Source organism: Drosophila pseudoobscura, chromosome 2 (genome assembly GCF_009870125.1).
Source record: "Drosophila pseudoobscura strain MV-25-SWS-2005 chromosome 2, UCI_Dpse_MV25, whole genome shotgun sequence".
In the NCBI taxonomy this organism is placed as follows: Eukaryota; Metazoa; Arthropoda; class Insecta; order Diptera; family Drosophilidae; genus Drosophila; species Drosophila pseudoobscura.
The window spans coordinates 14,745,454-14,767,955 of NC_046679.1; the positions used below are offsets into that span (position 1 = coordinate 14,745,454).

Here is a 22,502-nt window from a genome sequence, read left to right on the forward strand (position 1 = left end):
AGAGATTGGCAAAAGAAAAACAGCAAAAACAAAGACGACAGCAGCAGGCGGCTGTCTTGCTCTCGCTCTCTTCTGCTCTTATGTAAAATTGAATGTGCACTCTCTCGCACACTGCACTGGGGCTCTGCTCTCTCACCTGGGTATGCAGTTGGGCGGCGTTCGATCCACCTCCCAGGCGGCAAACAGTTTCATGGGCACCGGCTTCTGTCCATTCGAGCCGCTGCTGATCGCGCCGCCACCCGATCCACCGATGCCTGACAAGGCCGCTGCTGGGTGCCCAGGGGTGGCACCAGAGGGAGGCAATCCACTCCCTGGCATTATGGGTAGGCCGCCGACGCCGCTGACTCCTCCTCCGCCTGCACCACTGATAACGGCAAATTTATCGACCAGTTTTGATGATTTATCAACCATCTTCATGTTGGGGTTTGCACTTGCGGTTTTTGTTGTTGTTGCTTCTCTCTCTCTCTCTTGTTGTTGTTGTTGTTGGGTTTGAGAGTTTTGTTTTCTGTTAATTTCTATCGCACATTATAACTGTTTTTTGATTTGACAATATTTTCAAATTTCAAATTGATATTCGGGGATTTGAAAAGATTTCCAATTGGAACGGATGCTGCTCCAGCTGCATCTCCTTTTTCTAGTGCTGCCGCTGCTGCTGCTACCGCTGGCCATACACACACACTCAAACACTCGCGTGCTCACAATGAAAGGGCGTGCCGCTGCCTGGGCCGCCTTCAAGAAGCAAAAATTTGTATTTTGTTGTACAGAATATCACGAGACGAAACGCGAACACATTGAGAGTGAGAGAGAGATAGAGTGTGGGAGTAGATGTTGGGGCTGCGATGCTGCCGATGCTGCGACTGCTGCTGCACTCACTCTTGCACAGAATCAATATACACGGGAATCTGTTGCGGATTACACTGCTCGGAAACGGGAACCGAGTCGGAATCGGAATCGGAATCGCTTTCGGGACTGCTGCTGCGCTGCTGCTGCTGCTGCAGCCAGGCGTCACGTACTTCGCGTTTGTGCGGGTGTTTTTGGAGCTGCTGCGCGCGAGAGACAACCGTCATGCTCCAAAGTGGCGTTGCAAATGTCGCGTTATAAATCTCATAGTCGGGCCCCAACACCTCACACACACACATGCATACAGTCGCGCAAATCTAAAGAGAGAGCGCTGCTGCTGCTTGCTCCAACAATAACAAATTTGTAAAGGCTATGCGCGCGCCCGCACATACACAAAAACACGCACACACTAGCGTATTTTTGCAAATTTTCGTATATGCATGTGCGATTGGTTCTATGTGTGTGTACCTATTCGCGCATTTTATGCTCTCTTGCACGCGCATAAACAAAAAAAAGAAAACACCACGAACAACAAGATACACTGAACAACGACTCCCTCTCTCTCTCTCTCCCTTTCTCTCTCACAGTGATATATTCATAAAATATTTACAATTGGCGAAGCGGCACTATATCATTATCATTATTATCATTAAATATTTATAAAAATCAACACGTTTTATATTAAATGCGGTATCTAGCGGGACTATCGATAAGACCCTCAGAAATATACTTTAAATATACCGATGATAGAAACGTTTTGGCCCACTTAAACCCCTTTTATTTTAAGTCGTTAGCAACTTGAGTTAGACCGTGGAAATAGCAGATCCACCCTATCCTTTCTTTCAAATTAAAAAAAAAAACATGACATCTTTCACCTTAACTGAGCTATAATTCTTGAAGCTTCATTATTTTTGGTTGAATACATTAGTGTATCGGCCGACAATGGGTTAATCGTTCTTTGTCCACGATCGGAAATCATATTCCTCGATTTTGATGTTCGGCCTAAAATTACTAGTTAGATAGGACCCTCAGCACTAAACATATAGTTTTATCCGATTGACGAACTAATTTTTAATAAGATTGGGTAGTTTAAAGACTTCTTTTCATTGGATTGTGTCTAAAATAAGGTCAACAACAATTAACATATTTGTGAATGGTGTACGTTTGTTGTAGCGCAGCAGTGGCGGTTATTTTTCGATACACAATTGCTTAGAGATGGGTGCGTGAGCGATAGCAACAAAGCGAACCATCTGCATTTAATTTAACTTTTGTTTACATCTGCCGCAAAAATTAAGTTATTAAACAATGGCTGATGCGTGGGACATAAAAACACTGAAGACGAAGCGGAACACTCTCCGCGAGAAGCTGGAGAAGCGGAAAAAGGAGCGGATCGAGATACTGTCCGATATACAGGAGGATCAAACAAATCCAAAAAAAGAGCTCGGTAGGAAATCGCATATAAGAGGCTTTAATTAATATTTATCCCTATATCTCCTGCAGTTGAAGCTGACTTGGAGGTGCAGAAGGAGGTGCTGCAGGCATTGAGTGCGTGCTCTTTGGCTCTGCCCATCGTTTCGACGCAGGTGATGGAAAAGGTCGCTGCTGCCGGCAGCAGCCTCGAAATGGTCAACTTTATCCTGGGAAAACTGGCCAACCAGGGCGCCATTTCCATTCGAAATGTAACCATTGGCATGGAAGCGGGCTGTGAAATCATTTCGGTGCAGCCCAAGGAGCTAAAGGAGATTCTTGAGGACATTAACGACACCTGTCTGCAGAAGGAGGAGGAGGCTAAACGAAAGTGTGAGTCCGTCCATACAGCTTTAAACAAAGCCTTCGATCTATAATCCACTCCTTTTCCAGTGGCAGAGCTTGTGGATGCCGAAGAGGATATCCAACCGCTGGAAAAAACTATGAAGATCGATTGTTCCTCCCACAAGGATGCCCCCAATGACATAATGATGCTGCTGTCGATGCCCTCCACTCGCGAGAAGCAGAGCAAACAGGTGGGCGAAGAGATCCTAGAACTGCTGACAAAACCAACGGCCAAAGAGCGATCCGTCGCAGAGAAATTCAAGTCCCATGGCGGAGCACAGGTCATGGAGTTCTGCTCCCATGGCACCAAAGTGGAGTGCCTCAAGGCGCAGCAGGCCACCGCAGAAATGGCGGCCAAAAAGAAACAGGAACGCCTGGACGAGCAGGCACTAAGGAGAGAGGATGCGGGGAAAACCAACAGCACAAAGCCGGCTAAGGCAGGCACCCCCCTGGAAACCACATCGGAAGATGGCGAAGTCATATCCGAAACGCTGACCAATTGCGAGGGGGAATCCCAAGAGTCCACCGATGGCAGCGATGCTTCCGGCGAGACACGCGACAAGTGCACAAAACTCCATTTCAAGAAGATCATTCAGGCGCACACGGACGAGTCCCTGGGGGACTGCAGCTTCTTGAACACCTGCTTCCACATGGCCACCTGCAAGTACGTGCACTACGAGGTGGACACCCTGCCGCACATTAACACGAACAAACCCACCGACGTGAAGACGAAGCTCAGCCTGAAGCGCAGCATCGATCCGAGCTGCACCCTGTACCCACCACAGTGGATCCAATGCGATCTGCGGTTCCTCGACATGACGGTCCTTGGCAAATTCGCGGTGGTAATGGCCGATCCACCCTGGGACATACACATGGAGTTGCCGTATGGGACCATGTCCGATGACGAGATGCGTGCCTTGGGTGTGCCCGCGCTCCAGGACGATGGCCTGATCTTCCTTTGGGTGACGGGGCGTGCCATGGAACTGGGCCGCGACTGCCTCAAGCTCTGGGGCTACGAGCGGGTGGACGAACTAATTTGGGTGAAGACGAACCAGTTGCAGCGCATCATCCGCACTGGACGCACTGGCCACTGGCTGAATCACGGCAAGGAACACTGCCTGGTGGGCATGAAGGGCAATCCCACCAACCTGAATCGCGGTCTCGATTGCGATGTAATTGTCGCCGAAGTGCGCGCCACCTCCCACAAGCCAGACGAGATCTATGGCATTATTGAGCGCCTCAGTCCGGGCACTCGCAAAATCGAACTCTTCGGCCGCCCGCACAACATCCAACCGAATTGGATAACGCTGGGCAATCAATTGGATGGCATTCGCCTGGTCGATCCCGAGTTGATCACGCAATTCCAGAAGCGCTATCCCGATGGCAATTGTATGTCCCCTGCGGCGGCAGCCAATGCGGCGGCCAGCATTAATGGGATTCAAAACTAAACTTAAAGATTAAGATCACCTAACATTAAGATAACCCTTAAGGAAGGAAGCTTACCCTTGACTAATAAATTTAGATCTTAACCAGTCTTTCGACGATCGATAAACCTCTCTGTCTCACTTGTTCTATCCTACCTTTGCGTTTAAGCGACACTGGGAGAGAGTACTTTTAATTTTTTCGCTATATAGCTTCCCAATTCATGCCGATCAACAATATATATATTTAATGGATCGCATTTGAATTCTTTTCCATTTTAAGGGTTTAAATATTAATGGCTGAGTATTTCACTTCCCACAAAGAGACAAAGACTGTGTATTTTGTTATTGGAGTCTTGGGACCGACTAGGACAAACTTAGCTGCGGCGGTCAGAAGCGAACTGCAACGCTCCTGTCAAAGGCGAAGTTTAGCCCAGTAAATGTATGCAGCGCGCCTTTACCCCGAAGCATTGAACGAAGACTGAAACGGAATTTGTTGCTGTTGCAATATCTTTGTAGTACTTTGTCGAATATACACATATTTTGGATACATTTATTGCTCGTTTGTTTGCGCGTATATACAACAGTGCGATAAATATATATATTTATATATAGTAGAACCCATAGATAACTAATTGTATAACTATGTATATCTTCAGATATGCACAAAGTGTGTGTGCTTGGGGGACGCGATAACTTATAAGACTTAAATCAGTAGAGCGCGAGGGAGAGTAGTACATGGGTTTAAGTTACGGGATATATAAAGATATTAAGAAATGCTGGCCTTAAGAGTCTGCTCCTGGAATCTCTACCCTGGAGGCGTCTTCTGACTCTCTCTTCCCTGCTGGCGTCTCCTGTCTCTCAAAAGTGTATTTACATGTCAGGAAACCAAAACTTTTCATCGTCTAGTGCCACTATTCTTCATTGGTACGTAACAATAAATTTTGATTTAACATAAATTTCATTAAACATTGAACTCCTTTTGTGTCGGTTTTTCTTTGTGTGTTGGTCTGTGTATTTTGCGCAGTTTCTTAATGTGTCCTGTGTGGCTTTTGACTGGCCTCCTTCTAGCGCGAATGCGAGCCGGCAGCACTGAGGGTCTTCAGCACAATGAAACCGAGCATTGTGGCAGCTGCAAGGCCCAGACCGGCCTTCCACAGCAGCTTGCTATCCTCAGTCAAGAGTCCGAAATGCCGCAAGTGTCTGTGGCAGGACAAGAGAAAAGGGCTTTAGATTAGTTGGATAAAACAGCGAAAAAGGCAAGGAACAACAAAGATTAAAGTAGGTTTTAAACTACAGGCCGCAAACACCACGTTTTAGTAAGCAGTGACATGATCGGGGATCTTATATATGTGGATCTCGATTTGTGGGCACCATGGCAGATATAGTACATATATGGAAACAACAACAACACAGAGGGCTGATATTAGTAACAAATTCAGTTTGAATGGTAAACACTTACGCCGACTCCCAAAGCTGTACCAACCTGTGCTTGTAGAACAGTATCCAGGCGTCTTGGAATTGCCTTCAGACGCCACCAAAGCCACCATAGCCATCGCCGAAGCCACGAAGAATCGTATTCCAAGAAGACAAACATCGAACAACACACGAGAACAACAGTGAAACATAACCAAAATATATATACACAAAGTGGGAGGGAGGAGGAGAAGAGAAGATAAAAATATAAGCCATTAGCCATTTAATCTATAAATGTTAGCCCAAATGTTACCAATGTGTTTCCCGAGGGAGTGGCCTCATACCCCGTTTCACTGGATCACATTCTGATTTATGTACGTGCAAATTTCCCCTAAGCGAAAGGGCTCGCCACGAACATTTTAAATATACCATTCGATGTAATGCGATTTCGTATGGGAATGACAATCCTGCCAGTGGAACTGCGGTAATAGACCACCCACTCAGGGCATTCGTTAGTGTTCGTTTTAGGTGAGATGTATGTGTGTTTTGGGTTAGATCTGATCCCCAAAAACATTCAACGATAAAAGCAAAGATCATCACATCACCCTTAGTTCCTTAGGAAAATACTCACGGAAAAGCGGCCATGGTGGCGAGTTTTGTGTACAGTTCCTTTTTGTTAGTCCTTAGGCTGAAGAGATGCGGCGGTAGGAGTTTGTATTTCGCACAAAACTCGGCGGGCTGCATGAGATAGTCCTGACGGCGCTCATCCATGTCGCACTTGGTGCCCACAATCATCACTGGGATCTTGCTCTCCGCATAGTACTTGATGTAGATGCGGGCCACATACTCAAAGGAACGAGGATTGGACGAGTCGTAGACGAGGCAGGCCACATCACAGTTGACCTCCTGCGGCTGCAGCGGATCCAGAGCATGCCTCACATCGATGTCGCGCAATATCAAGTGCTTCTCCTGGCCATACACCTGAACCGAGTTGATGCAGTGCACGACATTCGTTTTGAATTCCTTGCCAATCAGTTTCTGCATCTCGTCGACGAGAAATCCGCGACACAGACCCGTCTTGCCCGAACCATTGGGGCCGATGACGTGACACTTGTAAACGGAACGGCTGCTCTGCCGCTTGGCCAGATCGATGCGACGTTCGCGTGTCACATGAATGGCCGCCAGCAGACTGTCGTTCTCGTGGACATTGAAGCCCAGATAGGCGAGGTATTCCATGGTCTTGACCACATCGATTAGCGTCATCAGAGTCCAGCGGCACAGCCAGCCATGCAAAGTGACCCAACCCTTGTCATTGATGGGACATGACTTGCGTATGTCCGTGGAGTACGACCAGGGCGAGGATGGACACACGCTGAATAGCATTTTGTGCTCCTCGGGCGACAAAGCACCGTCACAGTCGCGATCGTACCGCTCAAAGACGGAAATCAAAAACTTCTGGCCGCGATGCGAGAGCTCTGTGCTGCTGCCTGGGGGAATCTTTAGCGGCGGCCGCAAATACTCCTGGCACATCTCCAATTGATCGTTGTAGCCAAAGCGTCGTAGCACGGCCCAGGTGGTCTCGTTGCGTCCGCGCTGTATGAACAGACAGTGGAGGAATAGGAAGCCCTTGAGCGTCACGGCATCGTTGTAGATGCCATCGGGCACGTTCTTCTGTATGACGGCCTTCACCTCGTCGAGTATCTGCGGCTGCAGCGGTGTGTTGAAGCAGCGGCGTTGGAATAGGTTCAGCTCGTAATCATTCAGCAGATTGTCGCCATCGGTATCGCATATCTTGAAAATGCGCACCAGCGACTTCTTGCAGGCGGGCGTCAGCTGCAGGAGGCAAGCGAAAGTGTGAAGTGATGTTTGGTGTGTTTGAACAATAAACTCACCTCTTGGTCTTCCATTATGTAGAGGGGCGATGTGGGATGTAGCACCGCCTTCTGTGCGTAGTAAAACATTTCGGAAATGTTGTGCAACGTCTTGGCTGAGCACTCAACACAGCTCTCAATCTCTGGAAAGTCCTCCATGATGGCCAGCACACTGTCCATCGTTGAGTAATCGATCAAATCGATCTTATTGCCCACCAGAACAATTGGCTTGCGCAGACCTTCGCCGGCAGCCTCTGTCTCCGCCTCAGTCTCGGCATCGCCCTCCAGTGTCGCATTGCACTTTGAACGTATTAACGGCAGCCAGTGCGAGGTGATGCGATCCAGGGAGTCATCGTCATCCACTGAGTACACAATGCACACTACATGTGCTTTGTTTATCTCCAGGCCGAGGGTTTCCTCCGTCTGTTCGACGCTCGAAAAGTCCACTATGCTAGTGGGCACCTGCTCGGGCGTGACATTGGCCGGGATTGTGATCTCCTCGGCACGGGGCGGCACCTCCTCCGGATACTCCTCGCTCACCAGCGACAATATTAGGGACGTTTTGCCCACCCCGGCATCGCCGACCAGCAATATTCGTACATTCTTTCGCGTTGACACTGTGTACTGGCCCATTCCTACAATCGAAACACACGACTTTCTGCCCTTCTCTCAATGTGTGTGCTGCGCTTGCCTTAGCCTGGTCGTTCCCCGCTTCTTATGCTTACTTTTAAATTAAATTTAAATTAAATGACTTAATTTCTTTGATTTTGTTATGCAAAAATGGAGATGCAGCTGTTTTTATCAATCGATTGTTATCGAAATAGGGCTGCAAGGCAACCCTGCAAAATCCACAGTTGCCTGATCAAGCGAATCAGATCTGAAGTAAAAGTAAATTTGCCACAATGCAAATTTAAACTTAAAATTGACTTACTTACTAATTTTAAAAGTGTTATAAAAGCCAACGCTGCTATCTAGAATTAAAAACAGACAACTTTTAACATATTATTGTTGGAGGGAAACTCAAATCAGTCAAACAATCTGGCAACTACGTCAGCTTGGAGCCAAAATCAAGCACAATTTTAAACGGTATAAAAACCTTTTTTTTAACTTGAAAACATAAAAACGTCTAAAATGTTCATAACAAATATAAAAAAGTGTTAATAATGATTAAAAACCCAGATTTCGCGCTTCCCGCTATTCACAAATTTGTCCCGCAGTTGGCTTTTAAAAAAGCCAGATCTGACGGGAAAATCGACAGCCCTGCCCCCAGCCCCTCCAGCCATTGTGAACTGTGAAACTGTGAAATTGGAACAGGAATGTGAACGGTGAACGGGGGTGACATGTAACAAATCGAGCACAATTTTCGTCGGAGAGAAAAATAAATATCAGAAAATAGCAACAACAAACAACAAATAGTAGTAGAGCGCAATAAGTTTAAAAATTGTTTATTTATGTCATAGTTTGAAAGCGTGCCAGTGTCGCGTTTCCAGGCTCGCGAGTGTGAGTGTGCCCCAATAGGAATCCTTCGAATAAGCTTGCACGTACGTCGTAGGGGGTGGAGAGGGTGGAGTAGGAGCAGAGCCAAACGGAGTGAGTGGGGGTCAAAGCGTTAGCGTGCTGCGGCGCGGAATCGATATCGATGGTACGCACCAAAAACCAGTCCTCCTCCTCCAGCGCCAGCAGCAGCAGCCACAAATCTCCAATCAAATCGCACGGCGGCAACGGATCAGCAGCCGCAGGAACAGCAGGACACCCCGTGAGCAGGTCGTCGTCGTCGCATCGGACATCGATCGATGACCGCAAGTCCGCCACGAACGTGTCATCCTCCTCGAACCGCCGCACAACTCCGGGCAGCTCGCCGGACGGAGACGGAGACGACGACACCACCACCACCGATGATCTGACCCCAACATCAACGAGCGCGCCAAGAAGCGCCGGCGGCCCCTCCTCTGTGCACAAGCAGAACCTCTACGTCGTTTCATTTCCCATTATATTCCTATTCAACGTTCTTCGCTCGCTGATTTATCAGCTGTTCTGCATTTTTCGCTACCTGTACGGCGCCAGCACAAAGGTTATTTACCGTCCCCACAGACGCGACTGCAACATCGAGATTGTTGTCCAGAACAACTCAAATAACAAGGATCAGAAGCACCAGCAGCTGACGTCGAGTCAGTCCCTCAACTATCCCTTGGAGGTGACCAGCGGCGAGGCAGCGTCCGAGCAGCAAGTACAGCAACCTCTGCCACAGCAACGCTATCGCGCCCTCCAGCCCCTGGAAATGGCAGGGGCCAATCGATCTGGGTCAGGCTACTCCCCCGGTCCTGGGGATCCTTTGTTGGCCAAGCAGAAGCATCACCATCGTCGGGCGTTCGAGTACATCTCCAAGGCGCTCAAGATAGACGAAGAGAATGAAGGTGAGCATTGAGCAGTGAGCAGGGAGCATTGAGCGTGCAGTGTTGGGGGTGCTTTCGAGTGCTCTCTATGAGTCATCGCCCCACTAGCTGGCGGCGGCTGTTCGTCTCTTTAGTCCGTGCTTATGTGTGTGTATCTTTTGTTGTCTGTCGAGTGGGAATCAATAATCACAAAAAGCAAAGAGTGAGATGTTCTGACAATCGTTTCCCTTTTCTCCCGCCTCCAGGTCACAAAGAGCTGGCCATTGAGCTGTATCGCAAGGGAATCAAGGAGCTCGAGGATGGCATTGCCGTCGATTGCTGGAGTGGTCGCGGCGATGTCTGGGACCGTGCCCAAAGGCTGCACGATAAAATGCAGACCAATCTCTCGATGGCCAGGGATCGTCTTCACTTCCTCGGTAAGTCGATGCCCCCGCAACCGGAACACCTAGAGGAATGATTTTTATTTTGTTATTTTTTTTTATTTTTCTGTTGTGTTTTATTTGCACTTTGTTGTTTGTCCTGCATTTCCTTTTGCGTTTGTCCATCAATTGTCGCTGCCACAGCGCTGCGTGAGGAAGATTTCCAAATGCATCGTCTCTCGCTAAAGGAGGAACAGAAACCGAATCCAAGCCGGGAGCAGCAGCAGAAGCCACAGAAGGCCAGAGAAGCGGCAGATAAGCCAATGCTGACGAATCTCACCAATGATCCCGTAAAGCTGAAGACACGCAGCAGCGGCTATGGACCAAAGAACGGTCTGACTACACCCAGAATCTCTGTCACAGCCACAACACCGACGTCGTCGTCGTCATTGGGTAAGTTCTGTTGCAGTCGAGGCTTGAAAAGAGCCCAGCACCAACGCCAGAACCAGCGACACAGCGACAACAGATCGAGCTATCTATCAGTCACCCTCTCACCTTGCACTTGATTTCGTTTCGTTTCACTATTGTTTTATGCTTGCCCCCAAATTGTAGCTTAAACCGATCAAACTCATCCATCTCTTATTAATGTGCTCCCCCACGTATCTCCATAGCCTCTGGCCGCAAGCTGACAATCGGAACCAAGCGACCTGGCAACCTGGCCGTGGCAGCCAACAAGTCACAAACTCTGCCACGCAATCTTGGCTCAAAGACCTCCGTGGGGGCTGTTCGTCAGCCAGGCAAGACCGCAGCCACGCCCCCAGCCGTGCGTCGACAGTTTGTAAGTGGCTCAAGGCGGAATAACGTTTGGTTTCTTGACAGATCTTTCTATAATTTGTACTCTTCTTTCCATAGTCTTCCGGTCGTAATACACCGCCACAGCGTTCACGCACGCCCATCAACAATAATGGGGCCAGCGGCAGTGGTAGTGGCGCTAGCACTCCCGTGGTGACTGTCAAGGGCGTGGAACAGAAGCTGGTCCAGCTCATACTCGATGAGATCGTGGAGGGCGGTGCTAAGGTGGAGTGGACAGACATTGCCGGCCAGGAGGTCGCCAAGCAGGCGCTACAAGAGATGGTCATACTGCCCTCCGTTCGTCCAGAGCTCTTTACAGGTAAGTGGATGGTAGAGGAATCCCTTTAAAGAGTCGTGTTTGATATCCTTTTTCGCCTCTTTGAGTGTAGGTTTGCGAGCCCCAGCCAAGGGTCTGCTGCTTTTCGGGCCCCCAGGCAATGGCAAGACATTGCTAGCCCGCGCCGTGGCCACCGAATGCAGTGCCACCTTTCTGAACATCTCGGCTGCTTCGCTGACCAGCAAATATGTGGGCGATGGCGAGAAACTGGTGCGTGCTTTGTTCGCGGTGGCACGCCACTTGCAGCCCTCGATCATATTCATCGATGAGGTGGACTCGCTGCTCTCGGAGCGTAGCAGCGGCGAGCACGAGGCGTCGCGCCGCCTGAAGACCGAATTTCTTGTGGAGTTTGATGGTCTGCCAGGTAATCCCGATGGCGATCGCATTGTGGTGCTGGCCGCCACAAATAGGCCCCAGGAGCTGGACGAGGCCGCCCTGCGACGCTTCACGAAGCGCGTCTATGTCTCACTGCCCGACGAGCAGACCCGGGAGCTGCTCTTGAACCGTTTGCTGCAAAAGCAGGGCTCGCCGCTGGATACGGATGCACTGCGGCGTTTGTCCAAGATAACGGACGGTTATTCTGGTTCCGATTTGACGGCTCTGGCCAAGGATGCCGCTCTGGAACCCATACGCGAGCTGAATGTGGAGCAGGTCAAGTGTCTGGACATTAACGCCATGCGACACATCACAGAAAAGGATTTCCACAACTCTCTCAAGCGCATTCGCCGCTCGGTGGCACAGCAGAGCCTCAGCTCGTATGAGAAATGGTCGTCGGACTATGGGGATATTACCATTTAGATAGGAGTCGATCCAATCATTGAAGGATTGTCAGCCTCGCCACCAAGATCCTGCCCTGCCCTGCTCCACGCTGTGATGTGAGTGACAGAAATTTCTTCCCCTTTTGCTGTTGCATTAGTTTCGATGATCATTCCATTGATCCTCAAGTTTTAAACTACGTTCCATTCAACCATTAGTTTTTGTAGGCTTACATTTTGTTTCACAAAACTTTGTTATTTGTATTTAACCAATGAATTATTGATTAATTTCTCGTTCTACCATGCAATTTGTGTGTGTTTCTAGGCCTAAGATTTATTGTATTTACCATATACTTCCAAATGTTTTTAAAGCGAGCGAGCGCCCCACACCCCATTTACGTTATAATCATTTAAAAGCTAATGTATGCCTAAGAACAATCATTATACTAGCATTTGTTTGCCTAACTTTGTTTCCAATGTTTCTAGTACTAAGACAGCAAGGTGTTCTGTTCATGTATGGTATGGCTTTCCTAACATTTAATTTAGTTCTAAGTAAATGTATTTCCATTGATTTCTCTGTGTCACAAGTTTCTTCCATTTGTATCCTTGAATCAATAGAACCAATCTACTATTTTTGTTGTACATCGCCCAATTCAATCGAAAACATACGCTACACGTAATCTAGACATAAGCATAGCCTTAAGATTAAACACAACACAAAACGCAGGATCAGATTTAAGTTTTAAATGCGGCATCATCACACACTACTCTCTCCCTCTATCGATCGATGGATGGCTGGTGTTTAGTTTTAGTTTTAGTCTTGGTTCCTCTGTTTTCAATCAATCAATGTATGTACCTACCTACTGCAGCAGTCATAAATACAATCGTGTCTCCGAAAAACCATCTATAGATTAATCTTAATGTTTGTTGTACCTAGAAGTTGCTCCTCCTCCCACACTCCACACACCCCTACTATATATATTGTACAATCGGATGCTTTTCGCGGTAATTTGAATCAGCTTTAATGCAGCCAACAGAACTTCAGTTTAAAGAGTAGTTTACTGAACACACAGATCCAACAAAATTACATGCATATAAATACATACTCTATATATATAGAATACGCTAAATAAAATCGATTTCAACAGACATCATCAGAAGACTGCACCTTTTTCTGGGATACACATATAACCAAATCAAAACTTAACTTTTAAATTTATTCTAAAATTTGTTTTAGCTCTAGCCTAAACAATATCTAATGAAGGTCTTTATATAGATGGAAAGCTTTAGCTTTATATTCTTCGAAATATAACCATTAAGAAATATTACTTTTAAACTTAGCTGGTACTTGGAATTTTTCCTCAAATTAGTTGTTATAGAATCTCATCCCATTCTGTTTTTAGGGAATATCTTCTTTATAGATCAACTATCAGTTTTCGATGATGTCTCATCAGAATCAGATGTCCTACAATCATAGACTGTCAACAAAACCCCTCAGTAAAATCTTTTCTGGTATAGATTTAAGAGGGATCTTATGCAATTTTTTATAAAGAAGATCGCAGATCAACATTACAATTCAATTGGAACATTGCCAGAACCTTCAGCCGAACAGCCAGATGGACGCTGCCGTATGACGCTTAACCGAACAGGTCGCGTACAGTGCATGCAGGAAAGACAGATATTAGACTAATGATCAAGGAAAACTATAACTAATAAGACCCTAAAACGGCTCATGTAATTCCATATAATCCCATCCAATTTAAACTTCATTCGCCCACGAAGTATTTCCATCAAAAACTATATCATATCATTTAACTTTAATTAAAACTTTTAGAATCTGCAAATAGTAGCAGCCCATGGATCTCAAAGATCGAAAGCACATCATAGATATCTCCCAAAAACTGTCAAATTTCATTTAGAACTTTAACCAATAGAATATAGTAGTTCGATCCCCGCTATCTCTCTGTGGTATTCTCCTGGTTTTCAGTTGGAACATCTAACTCTTCTTTATAGATCCGAGCATGGGTAATTATTGTAATTTTACAATCTTTTTGTAGTAGACTAGACCCAATGTATGATGATGATGGAGCCAAGAGTTAATTTAGACACACACTCGTCGTTCTCTGTGGTTTTTCTCACTTCGTTTTATATATTTTTTTGTTTCTTTATTTTACAATTACATATTTATATCGCATTTCGTTTTTCCACATTGGAAATATACAATTACAATATGTATGTTTGTTTGCTCGAATTTACATTCTCTTAAGTGTCTAGAATTTGTTTTTGCGTTTTTTTTTACTTTTCGACTCCACCGATGTGTGTGTGGTGTGGCTCTCGTCTCGGCTCCTCCACTGCTACTTGCCACGCTTCCATCCTACTATGTACTTCTTCTTCGAAATCCTTCGTTGACACATCATATGATCCACAATTTAGTTACAATTACATTTTGCTTTGTCACTTTATTCCATTTCGATTGTATATATGTTTATTTAAACCAATTTGTTGTTGCCTATTTGTTGGTTTTTTGTTGTATTTCTCATTTGTTTATTTTTGTTTCCGCATTCGTTTATACGCCTATATCTGCCTTAAATTACAAATCATTAAATTATTTTAACACGTACTTAGATTGGATTAGATTGTTACAGCTACCCCCCGAAATCGCCCAGAGCTTCAGTTGTCTGTCTATCTGTTTGTATGTCTGTCTGTCTGTCTGCCCGTCTGCCTGCTCGCCTGTCGCTTGTCACCGCGCGTGGTTCAACTTTTAGTTCCACGCTTTGCTTCGGTTCGGTTCGGCCGTCGGCCTCCGCGTGTGGGGGTGTGATGGAAGGGCCCTCCACGACCGTAACGCACGTACGCGCCTGTCCCGCCCCGCCCCGTCCGATCGACCGCAACAATGACGCACAGGTCTCAAAACAAAAACGTAGCCTGCAACCGCAACTGAAAATCGAAAATCCTATATCCCTAATCCCCTGCTGCCGCGAAAAAGAGGCTCGTTGACAGGATGTTGTTGCTGTTGCCCTCATCGTTAGGGACTGGCAGAGGATGATACGACGGATGCTGCTGCGGCTGCTGCTGCTCGGTTTTGGCAAGGACCTGGTATTCTAAGTAAGCTAAGGGTGCGTAATGCGCTAGCAGCTGCAGCTGCGACTGCGACTCCGATTGAGACTGCACTGCTGCTGGCGGCAGACGTTCTTGGATGCAGCGGCTCCACGGATGTTGCAGACGGCGTCGAAGCGGGCGTCACAACTCAGTTCATTGGGTCTGATATTGTGGCATCGCGGCACTGTACATCATTTGGGGGGCAAGTGAACCATTTGCTGCTGCGGCCGCAGACGAGGCCGCCGACATGCCTGGGACAACAGTACCGGGTACACCCCATGCCACATTCGGTGGCACCATGCGATACCCGGCAGCTGGAAAGATCATTCAACGATTAACCTCAAAGGGGGGGGGGGGGGGGTAAGTAACGTGGCTCTACTTACGGACTCCTCCCGCCTGCTGGGCACTGGTCGTGTAAGCGTAAGGATAGTAGCCCTGCTGCATATACTGCGTCTGCATTTGGGTGGTTGGATAAGCCTGCTGGTTTTTGTGGGGGAGAGAACATTTAAAGCCCATTTAGCAAAAAAATATCTAATAAATGTAACTTACTGCCGGAGGATACCAGTAGCCCATCTGCTGATAGGCGTATGGGTACTGCGCCGCTGTGGCGGCTGCCAGCTGTTGAGGCGTCATCATTTGGCCGGGTAACGCGGCCCCAGTGGCCGCTGCTAGCTGTTGCTGGGTCATCATTTGGCCGGGCAATGCGGCACTGACCGCCGCATTGGCGGCTGCCACGGCGGCCACATTGGCAGAGGCTGCTGCCGCTGCAGCGGCATTCATGTTGTTCATTGAGTTATCGCCTCCATTCTCCTTGCCCCAGAAGCATTTGACCAGATTGCCATGAACTTCGGTGTTGTGCGTATGCTCGATGGCGTGCGCCGCCGAGTCCTTGGTCACGAATTTAATGAACGCAAAGCCCTTGTCCTTGAAGACACGCACATCCTGAATGGGCCCAAACTGGCCAAAGTGCTTGTGCATCAGGTCGTCGCTGATGACATTCGGCGGAAAGCCGCCACAGTAGACTGTGGTGTTGGTGGGGCTCGACTGATTGTACACCTCGTCGAAGGTGTGCCGCTGGTTGCTCTTGACGCCGCCTCCATTCCCGGGTCCGCCACCCATGCCACCGCCCAGGCCGCCACCCTTGGACGATTCTCGCGGTGGTGGGAGCTTGCGCGTGGACCAATTGGTGCGTATCGAACGCGAGCCAATCCATTGGCCATTCATTGCCTGTATTGCATTCTCGGCTTCAGCCTTCTTTACAAACGAAACGAAAGCATAGCCCTTGGACTTCATGGTCTGTGGATCGCGGACAATCCGACAGTTGGAGATCTCTCCGAATGGTGCAAAGGCTTCGCGCAGCGTCTCCGTTTCGATTTCGGGACTTAGATCCCCAACGAATATGTGGTGATGGGAGCTAATATCTGTCTTGGGCTGATTCCCGGGACTAGTGGCCCAGTTAACCTACAGAAATACAAATACAATAGAGAGAGAGATTTAGTAAGGTAAGTGATGGAGCGAGTATATCGCTCCGATCTGGACGCACCTTGATTTCCTTTTCCAGAAAGAGGCGTTTGTTCATGGCGGTCAGGGCTGTGGAGGCTGCCTGATAGTTGGAATATTCGATGAAGGCATACGGATCGTTGCCCGGTTCCCGTATGATTTTACAGTTCTTTACGGCACCCATTGTGCCGAACAATGCGATGAGCAGCTCCTCGGAGACGGAGCTATCGAGGTTTCCCACATACAACGTTTTCGGCTGTGACTCGTCCATGGCTGTTTTGCTGCTCCGATCGATATGCGCGATAAGGCTATATATTCTACACTTTCTCTACGCGATGATGCGCATCAATCAATTACAAAAATCGATATCAAAAATAATTTACTTGATTCAGAAGATCCCTATCTACTCTCGATTCTAAATGTTCTGTGTATATATAAAAATCCAATGCGCACACGCAATATATATATACGAATATATTCGAATATATTCCTTATATATGGGAGGGAGGGAGAGGCTTCTAAAGGACTACGAAAACTTTGCTACAATTCTGAATACTTCGATTACTACGATTATGACCCGTTGTGGCTCGATTGGCTTCGTTTGTTTGCTTTTTTGTATATTATATTATATACGTATCTAGAGATTTATGATAATAGTAGATCTTTATGATTTAACGCTGAGGTTCGTCGTTTATTGCTTTTCTTTTCTTTACTTTTCTCCAAAATCTCGTGGCCTAATGTTTGCAAAAATTGTTTTTAACTTCTATTTTTTTGTTGTTGTATATATTTATAAATATATCTGTCCTAACTATTCGCTAATGGAGTGTTTTGGAATATACAATTTTTTGTTATTATATCTCTTCTTTTTGCTCTTCTTCTCTTTGGAAGGGAGGAAGGAGGATGTGGATGCGGTGTCGGGGTTCCCGTTAACCTTTAAGTTGAATTCTCTCTTGTCTCTCAATCTATAGGATTGGCATAATAAATTGTTGTTGTTGTTCTGGTTGTTTTCCCTTCAATATACACGAATTGTATAAATGTATATGAATACTATTTATGTTGGTGTAGAAAATTAACTTAATTTTTCTTTGTTCAATGCCGCTGACGCTGCTGTTGTGGTAGGAGTTCGGGTTTTCGGGATCGTATCAGGGAGTTTCTGGTAGAAAAATTAGTTTGCTATGAAAGTTCTCGCAGGTTAAGAGTGTTTCTGTTGGGTTTCGAAGCTGAACACTGGAATCGCTGCTGCAAGGAAGAACAAAAATGAGAGGGGAGAAGAAAGTACATAGTTTTCGGTTAGTTATATTTATGATATACATATAAGTTATAGGTAAATAGGACAAGGTCTACAGTCCGGTGGACATAGCACATGATCGGCAAATGTTACATTTCATTTGGAATTAGGTAGGCAAATGATATGGATAAGTGGTCGCCCGCCCGCTCGCTCGCTCGCTCGCTCCGTCCGTACGTCCGTCTGTCTGTCTATCGGTCTTCTCTGTCTCTCTGTAGGCTGTAGGGAACAAAGAGCCGACTAGCTGCTGCTGCTGGCCTGGCGGCAAAGCAGTGCAGGGGCACGCACACACGTGCGCACCCTCTCTCAAAACTCACACACACACACACGCACAGAAAGAACTAAAGAGAGAGAGGGACGGGCCCAAGATCCGTTTCCTCGCAATTTAACAAAGCAAATGTCAATCGTTTGGTCATAAAATTGCAGTCCACGGCGAACAATCTATTTTATATTTAATATACAAAAAAATAATATACACCATTTCGTGAGCGGTATCGGGAACTAAACTTTTTCCGGGAGCAAACGCAATGTAGCACACTGGCGCACACGCACACCGAGACACGAAAGAGGGCGAAGACAAAATGAAAACTAGAGGAGAGGATGAATGACCGTCGATAACAAAATACATAATGGAAAACATGGAGAAAGAGGTGGGAAATTTGCGAAACCGAAACCGGCCAGGGCAGCGGCGGCGGCGGCGGCAGTTCGGCAGCATTGCCGAAATAGATTTCGAGCTTAATTTCTTTCGATCGAATCAAGTCGAAATCGAAATAAAATTTGAATTTGAATTTACATGGCACTAAACTTGATTTTGATTTGATTTCTTCAGGCGCCGCTACAAAATGTCAGTCAAAGTCACAGCCCCTTGCAGATGTAGGGAGCGGAACGGAACGGCGGCGGCGGCGGGTGGGTTTTTGTTGCTCATTTTTATACGCTTATTTTCCTCGTTTCGTCGTTTTTCGCACACCACACACACACACAAAAAGGCGTCTTGCGCTGGTCTTCTTGTTTGCCTCTTGCTCACATGAGTTGCCACTTTTCTTCTTTTTTTCGGTTTTGGTTATTGAACATTTAAACTAATACCAATATGCAGCTCGAATATGGGGATTTTTCTTTGCTTTTTCTTCTTTCCGCTTCCATCTATACTTATGTGTGTATGCACACACACACCAACACGCATGCAATGTACATATCTTGTTCAATTCCGTGCTGCCATCTTTTATGCTAGCGTTCCCGTTCCCCTTCCCTTCGACGATGCCGAAAGCTAGGATTAACATTAACACAACTACCACCACCACCGCCACTGCCGCCGCCGCCACCGCTGGCCTGTCCTACCCATTGTTCGACGCTGCCTAGAATTTGGGATTCGTTTTCAAAATCCGCTCTCTCATATTTTTATATGCTCTCTGTGACGTGGCTGCGGTTGTAAATTTACCGCATTTTACTAGCTCTGCGCTATTTAAACACTCAACACACATCAGACAATATTAGCCGCTACCGGTTTTTATTAATTTTTCACAACTTTCGCTATGTTAAACTGATTAAATTGTACGATAAACGCGTCGCTAAAATTTTACCTTCGTCGTCTAAAAATGCGAACTAATTAATGAGCACTTTGTGTGTGAGAGAGCGTGATGCCAGATCGTTGAAAACGAAAAACGCAATGGCGGCAAGGTCATAAATTGATTAAAAACTGTCAGAAATCTGTATTTGTTTGTCGAATAACCACAGATTAAAAGGTAGCTCGATTTATTAGTTGTTTTTCAATTGAAATCAAGTAGGTTTCAGCACATTTAAGTCAGTTTAAAAATAAATCCGAAAAAGTGGCAACTCTATTTGCACCGATAAACGCTCTCTCTTTCTAACACACGCTCTGGCATATAGATGCAGCAGCACAAAAGGGAAGCGCAAAAGTACAACACTACCAAAAGGGAAAGGCGAAAAGGCAGAGAAATGGTGATTAATATTCTGTTAAACAATAAAGAGTTAATTGTTTTCGACAATGAAATTAACTTTAATGATATATGCACGAAAATCGAAGAGGCCACAGTGAGTATCCACATACATTGTAAAATTCACGTGTACAAGTAATTGCAATAAACATTTTCCATTTTACAGCACTTGCGACGCGACGATTACTACCTCGTGAGCAATGGCAAACGTTTGACTGGCGACTCGAGCCATCAGCATGAGAGCATCCACTGCATCCTCCGCCAGGTGGGCGGCAAGGGTGGTTTCGGCTCCATGCTGCGTGCGATTGGGGCCCAGATCGAAAAGACCACGAACCGTGAGGCATGTCGCGATCTGAGTGGACGTCGCCTGCGCGACATCAACGAGGAAAAGCGCGTCCGGGCCTGGCTGGGCAAGCAGGCGGAGCGGGAGCGCGAGCGGGAGGAGCGGAAGAAGCGCAAGATTGAGAAACTTCTGGCAGTGCCCAAGCACGACTTCAAAGACGAAAAGTACGAGGAGGCCAGGGCCAATCTGGCGGATAAGGTGAGTGACGCCTTCGAGGAGGGCCTCAAGCAGGCCGAGGAAATCAAGGAGAAGCATGCAGCGGCAGCATCATCAGCCACGGAACAGCCATCCGTCAGTGGCATCAAGAGGAAAACCAAAACCCTAGCCGACGATAAGACAAAGGCAAAGAAGAAAAAGGGAGCCCTCTGGATTGGTGATGACATCTCGGGCTCCGACACGGACGACTCAGATGACAGCGAAGAGGAGCAGCCAGAGACAAAGAAGAAAATAGCCATTAAAAGTTGAATGATTTAGGTTTAATATTAAGCACTAAGAAGAATAATAGCATAAATAAACGATGAATAAAGGACAAACGACAATACATCATTGCGACACAAATTGCGAGGAGACCCAGGCGAGACCCCATTTCAGGTTCGTAAGCATGAACTTTAAGGCCTTCGTCCACTGTTCCTCCGAGTTGAACTGTATCCTGGAAGCAAGCGAATGAAATCAGTATGGAACATAGAACATAGTAATCCCCTGCATTGGACTTACTTTATTGAGTAGGAATTCCCAGTGGATGGGTCAATGATTTTGCCCTTTTCCATTTTGTAGGGCAGCAGGAATTCGGTGTCGCGTTTCTCCACCTCCTTCTGGAACTGGGTAAGGCAGTCAAGAAAGGCCACCATGGCCGCATCGAATTTGGTATCCCAAAAGAACTTGAATCCCCCGCTTCCGTAGAGCGGCAGTTCGCGGTTCTCGCCCAGCACCTCCACATACGAGTGATTGCCGAACGGCACGACGCGATACCGCTCAAAGGTGAGGCCAATCTTGCGGGCCAGAGCGGAGAGAAGCAGCACCGTCTGCCCCCAGGCGGCATTTATCTCCGACCAGTCGACGGAAACGGAGGGCAGGCGGCCCAGGCGGAAGTTGTTGATGGTGCCAAAGTGCCCGGCATGCCAGATGTGAAAGGTGATGTTGAAGATGTTCGTGTCGCGCAGCTTGTCCAGCTGCTGCTTCGAGTAGCTGATCTGGCTCTCCAGGCTCCGTTTGTCGTCCTCGGTGAGCATCAACTCACGCCGGTGTTTGGTGTACTCGCGCCAGTAGCTCTCCTCCTGCTCGTGCAGCTTCTCCTTCTCCAACTCCTCTTGCGCTATGGCAGCGTTCAGTGATTGTTCATCCTCCTTTAGCTTACCCAGCTCCGACAGCAGCTGCTGTTCACTCTTCTTCAGTTCGTCCAGCTCCTTGTCCAGGGCATCCACATTGGGGGCCTGCCGCTGCTGCTCTAGCTCATCCAGATATGTTTTGTACACATCCCACTCGTCTTCGGCTATGCGCAGCTCTCGATCCATGATCTCCAGCATGGAGTCGGCACACTCCTCGCACAGGGGATGGTCTATCTCCGAGTTGGAGGACAAGCAGTCGAACAGCTCTGCCTTCAGATTGAAGGCAGCACTCATCTTCTTGTTATCACGGCCATCCGAAACGAGCATGAAGCCAGTTCCATTGATGGAGTCTGTCAGCCTGTACGGCGGCACAAAGTGGTCAAAGCTGCTGGCATCCTGTGTGTCCAGCGTGTTGCCATTGTCCCTGTAGATGGGCACTGCAAAAGCAAGACATGATTATACAGGTTCCTGCGAGTAGTATACCTTCTCCTACGCGAGAGTTCAGCCATGGCATGGACGCTAATCTTCTCCAGTTGCTCGTCCAGCACTATGGGCTGGAGACAGCGCTGGCAGGCGAAGGACACGGCCTGTTTCTCCGCCTCGCTCATGGTTGCGTTTATTTCAGTTCCCCTTTTGCCGATTTCTGCATATATTTTTAAATTATTTTGTGAAAAAAAAACACAAATAATTAATCAGCTGTTTGCAGCTGCTGCCAGCGTTGCCATCTGTCTTCAAATTGAGCGCAAAATTAAGGCGCAGTTCGGAAAACAAAAACAATTGACGGGCGACGGAAGGCGCATAAAAATAAGAATAAAACCAGTTTTAAAACAAAAACATTGACCAAGAGCGGCTCCACACAAAAGAGACTGACTCCGCTCGAAGCCAAAGCAAGCCCCAACCAGCCCCCCTCTCACACTCACGCACACAGAAGGCAGCCTTGAC

General features: G+C 47.2%; 7 protein-coding genes across 13 annotated transcripts in view; 3 read left to right on the plus strand and 4 right to left on the minus strand.

Moving 5' to 3' along the window:
- Positions 1-1,232, minus strand: part of KrT95D (phosphofurin acidic cluster sorting protein KrT95D) — a 36,041-nt gene extending 34,809 nt beyond the window's left edge. Inside the window, exon 1 of one of the 2 annotated variants that reach the window (XM_001358758.5) lies at positions 137-1,232. In XM_001358758.5, the coding sequence (XP_001358795.2) occupies positions 137-417 (281 nt within the window). In that variant the 5' untranslated portion in view covers positions 418-1,232. The remainder of the gene's footprint in view (positions 1-136) is intronic. The other variant, XM_003736546.3, reaches the window with a different exon arrangement.
- An 833-nt stretch (positions 1,233-2,065) lies between these two features.
- Positions 2,066-4,204, plus strand: Mettl3 (methyltransferase like 3). The gene is made up of 3 exons (XM_001358759.4): positions 2,066-2,284; positions 2,341-2,640; positions 2,701-4,204. Exons 1-3 carry the CDS (start codon positions 2,146-2,148, stop codon positions 4,098-4,100), a joined length of 1,839 nt encoding a protein of 612 aa, XP_001358796.2. The 5' UTR covers positions 2,066-2,145; the 3' UTR covers positions 4,101-4,204.
- Positions 4,205-4,973: 769 nt separating this feature from the next.
- On the minus strand, positions 4,974-8,347 carry Miro (mitochondrial Rho GTPase). 4 transcript variants are annotated; one of them, XM_015181896.2, is made up of 5 exons: positions 8,296-8,347; positions 7,382-8,237; positions 6,121-7,322; positions 5,560-5,598; positions 4,974-5,276 (listed from the first exon to the last, which is right to left on the minus strand). In XM_015181896.2, exons 2-5 carry the CDS (start codon positions 7,991-7,993, stop codon positions 5,141-5,143), a joined length of 1,989 nt encoding a protein of 662 aa, XP_015037382.1. In that variant the 5' UTR covers positions 7,994-8,237; positions 8,296-8,347; the 3' UTR covers positions 4,974-5,140. The 4 variants fall into 4 exon arrangements, with proteins under 4 accessions (XP_015037382.1, XP_015037383.1, XP_001358797.2 ...); XM_015181897.2 differs by having other exon boundaries at positions 5,536-5,598; XM_001358760.4 differs by lacking the exon at positions 8,296-8,347 and having other exon boundaries at positions 5,536-5,598; positions 7,382-8,260.
- Positions 8,348-8,595: 248 nt separating this feature from the next.
- Positions 8,596-13,205, plus strand: spas (spastin). Of its 2 annotated transcripts, XM_001358761.3 has the most exons (6): positions 8,603-9,774; positions 9,999-10,169; positions 10,317-10,565; positions 10,784-10,950; positions 11,025-11,283; positions 11,354-13,205. In XM_001358761.3, the coding sequence occupies exons 1-6, from the start codon at positions 9,000-9,002 to the stop codon at positions 12,097-12,099; spliced, it is 2,367 nt and encodes a 788-aa protein (XP_001358798.2). In that variant the 5' UTR covers positions 8,603-8,999; the 3' UTR covers positions 12,100-13,205. The 2 variants fall into 2 exon arrangements, with proteins under 2 accessions (XP_015037384.2, XP_001358798.2); XM_015181898.2 differs by lacking the exon at positions 10,317-10,565 and having other exon boundaries at positions 8,596-9,774.
- Positions 13,206-14,199: 994 nt separating this feature from the next.
- Positions 14,200-19,634, minus strand: Rox8 (TIA1 cytotoxic granule associated RNA binding protein Rox8). Of its 2 annotated transcripts, none has more exons than XM_001358762.5 (5): positions 19,518-19,634; positions 16,699-17,894; positions 15,705-16,616; positions 15,539-15,632; positions 14,200-15,469 (listed from the first exon to the last, which is right to left on the minus strand). In XM_001358762.5, the coding sequence occupies exons 2-5, from the start codon at positions 16,924-16,926 to the stop codon at positions 15,309-15,311; spliced, it is 1,395 nt and encodes a 464-aa protein (XP_001358799.1). In that variant the 5' UTR covers positions 16,927-17,894; positions 19,518-19,634; the 3' UTR covers positions 14,200-15,308. The 2 variants fall into 2 exon arrangements, with proteins under 2 accessions (XP_001358799.1, XP_033232479.1); XM_033376588.1 differs by having other exon boundaries at positions 14,604-15,469; positions 15,539-15,635.
- Positions 19,541-20,776, plus strand: LOC4801759 (replication stress response regulator SDE2). Its single transcript, XM_001358763.5, has 3 exons — positions 19,541-19,679; positions 19,825-19,989; positions 20,059-20,776. Exons 2-3 carry the CDS (start codon positions 19,825-19,827, stop codon positions 20,698-20,700), a joined length of 807 nt encoding a protein of 268 aa, XP_001358800.4. The 5' UTR covers positions 19,541-19,679; the 3' UTR covers positions 20,701-20,776.
- Positions 20,690-22,283, minus strand: Atg6 (Beclin-1-like Atg6). The gene is made up of 3 exons (XM_001358764.5): positions 22,054-22,283; positions 20,950-21,997; positions 20,690-20,884 (listed from the first exon to the last, which is right to left on the minus strand). Exons 1-3 carry the CDS (start codon positions 22,166-22,168, stop codon positions 20,779-20,781), a joined length of 1,269 nt encoding a protein of 422 aa, XP_001358801.2. The 5' UTR covers positions 22,169-22,283; the 3' UTR covers positions 20,690-20,778.
- Positions 22,284-22,502: the final 219 nt, after the last annotated feature.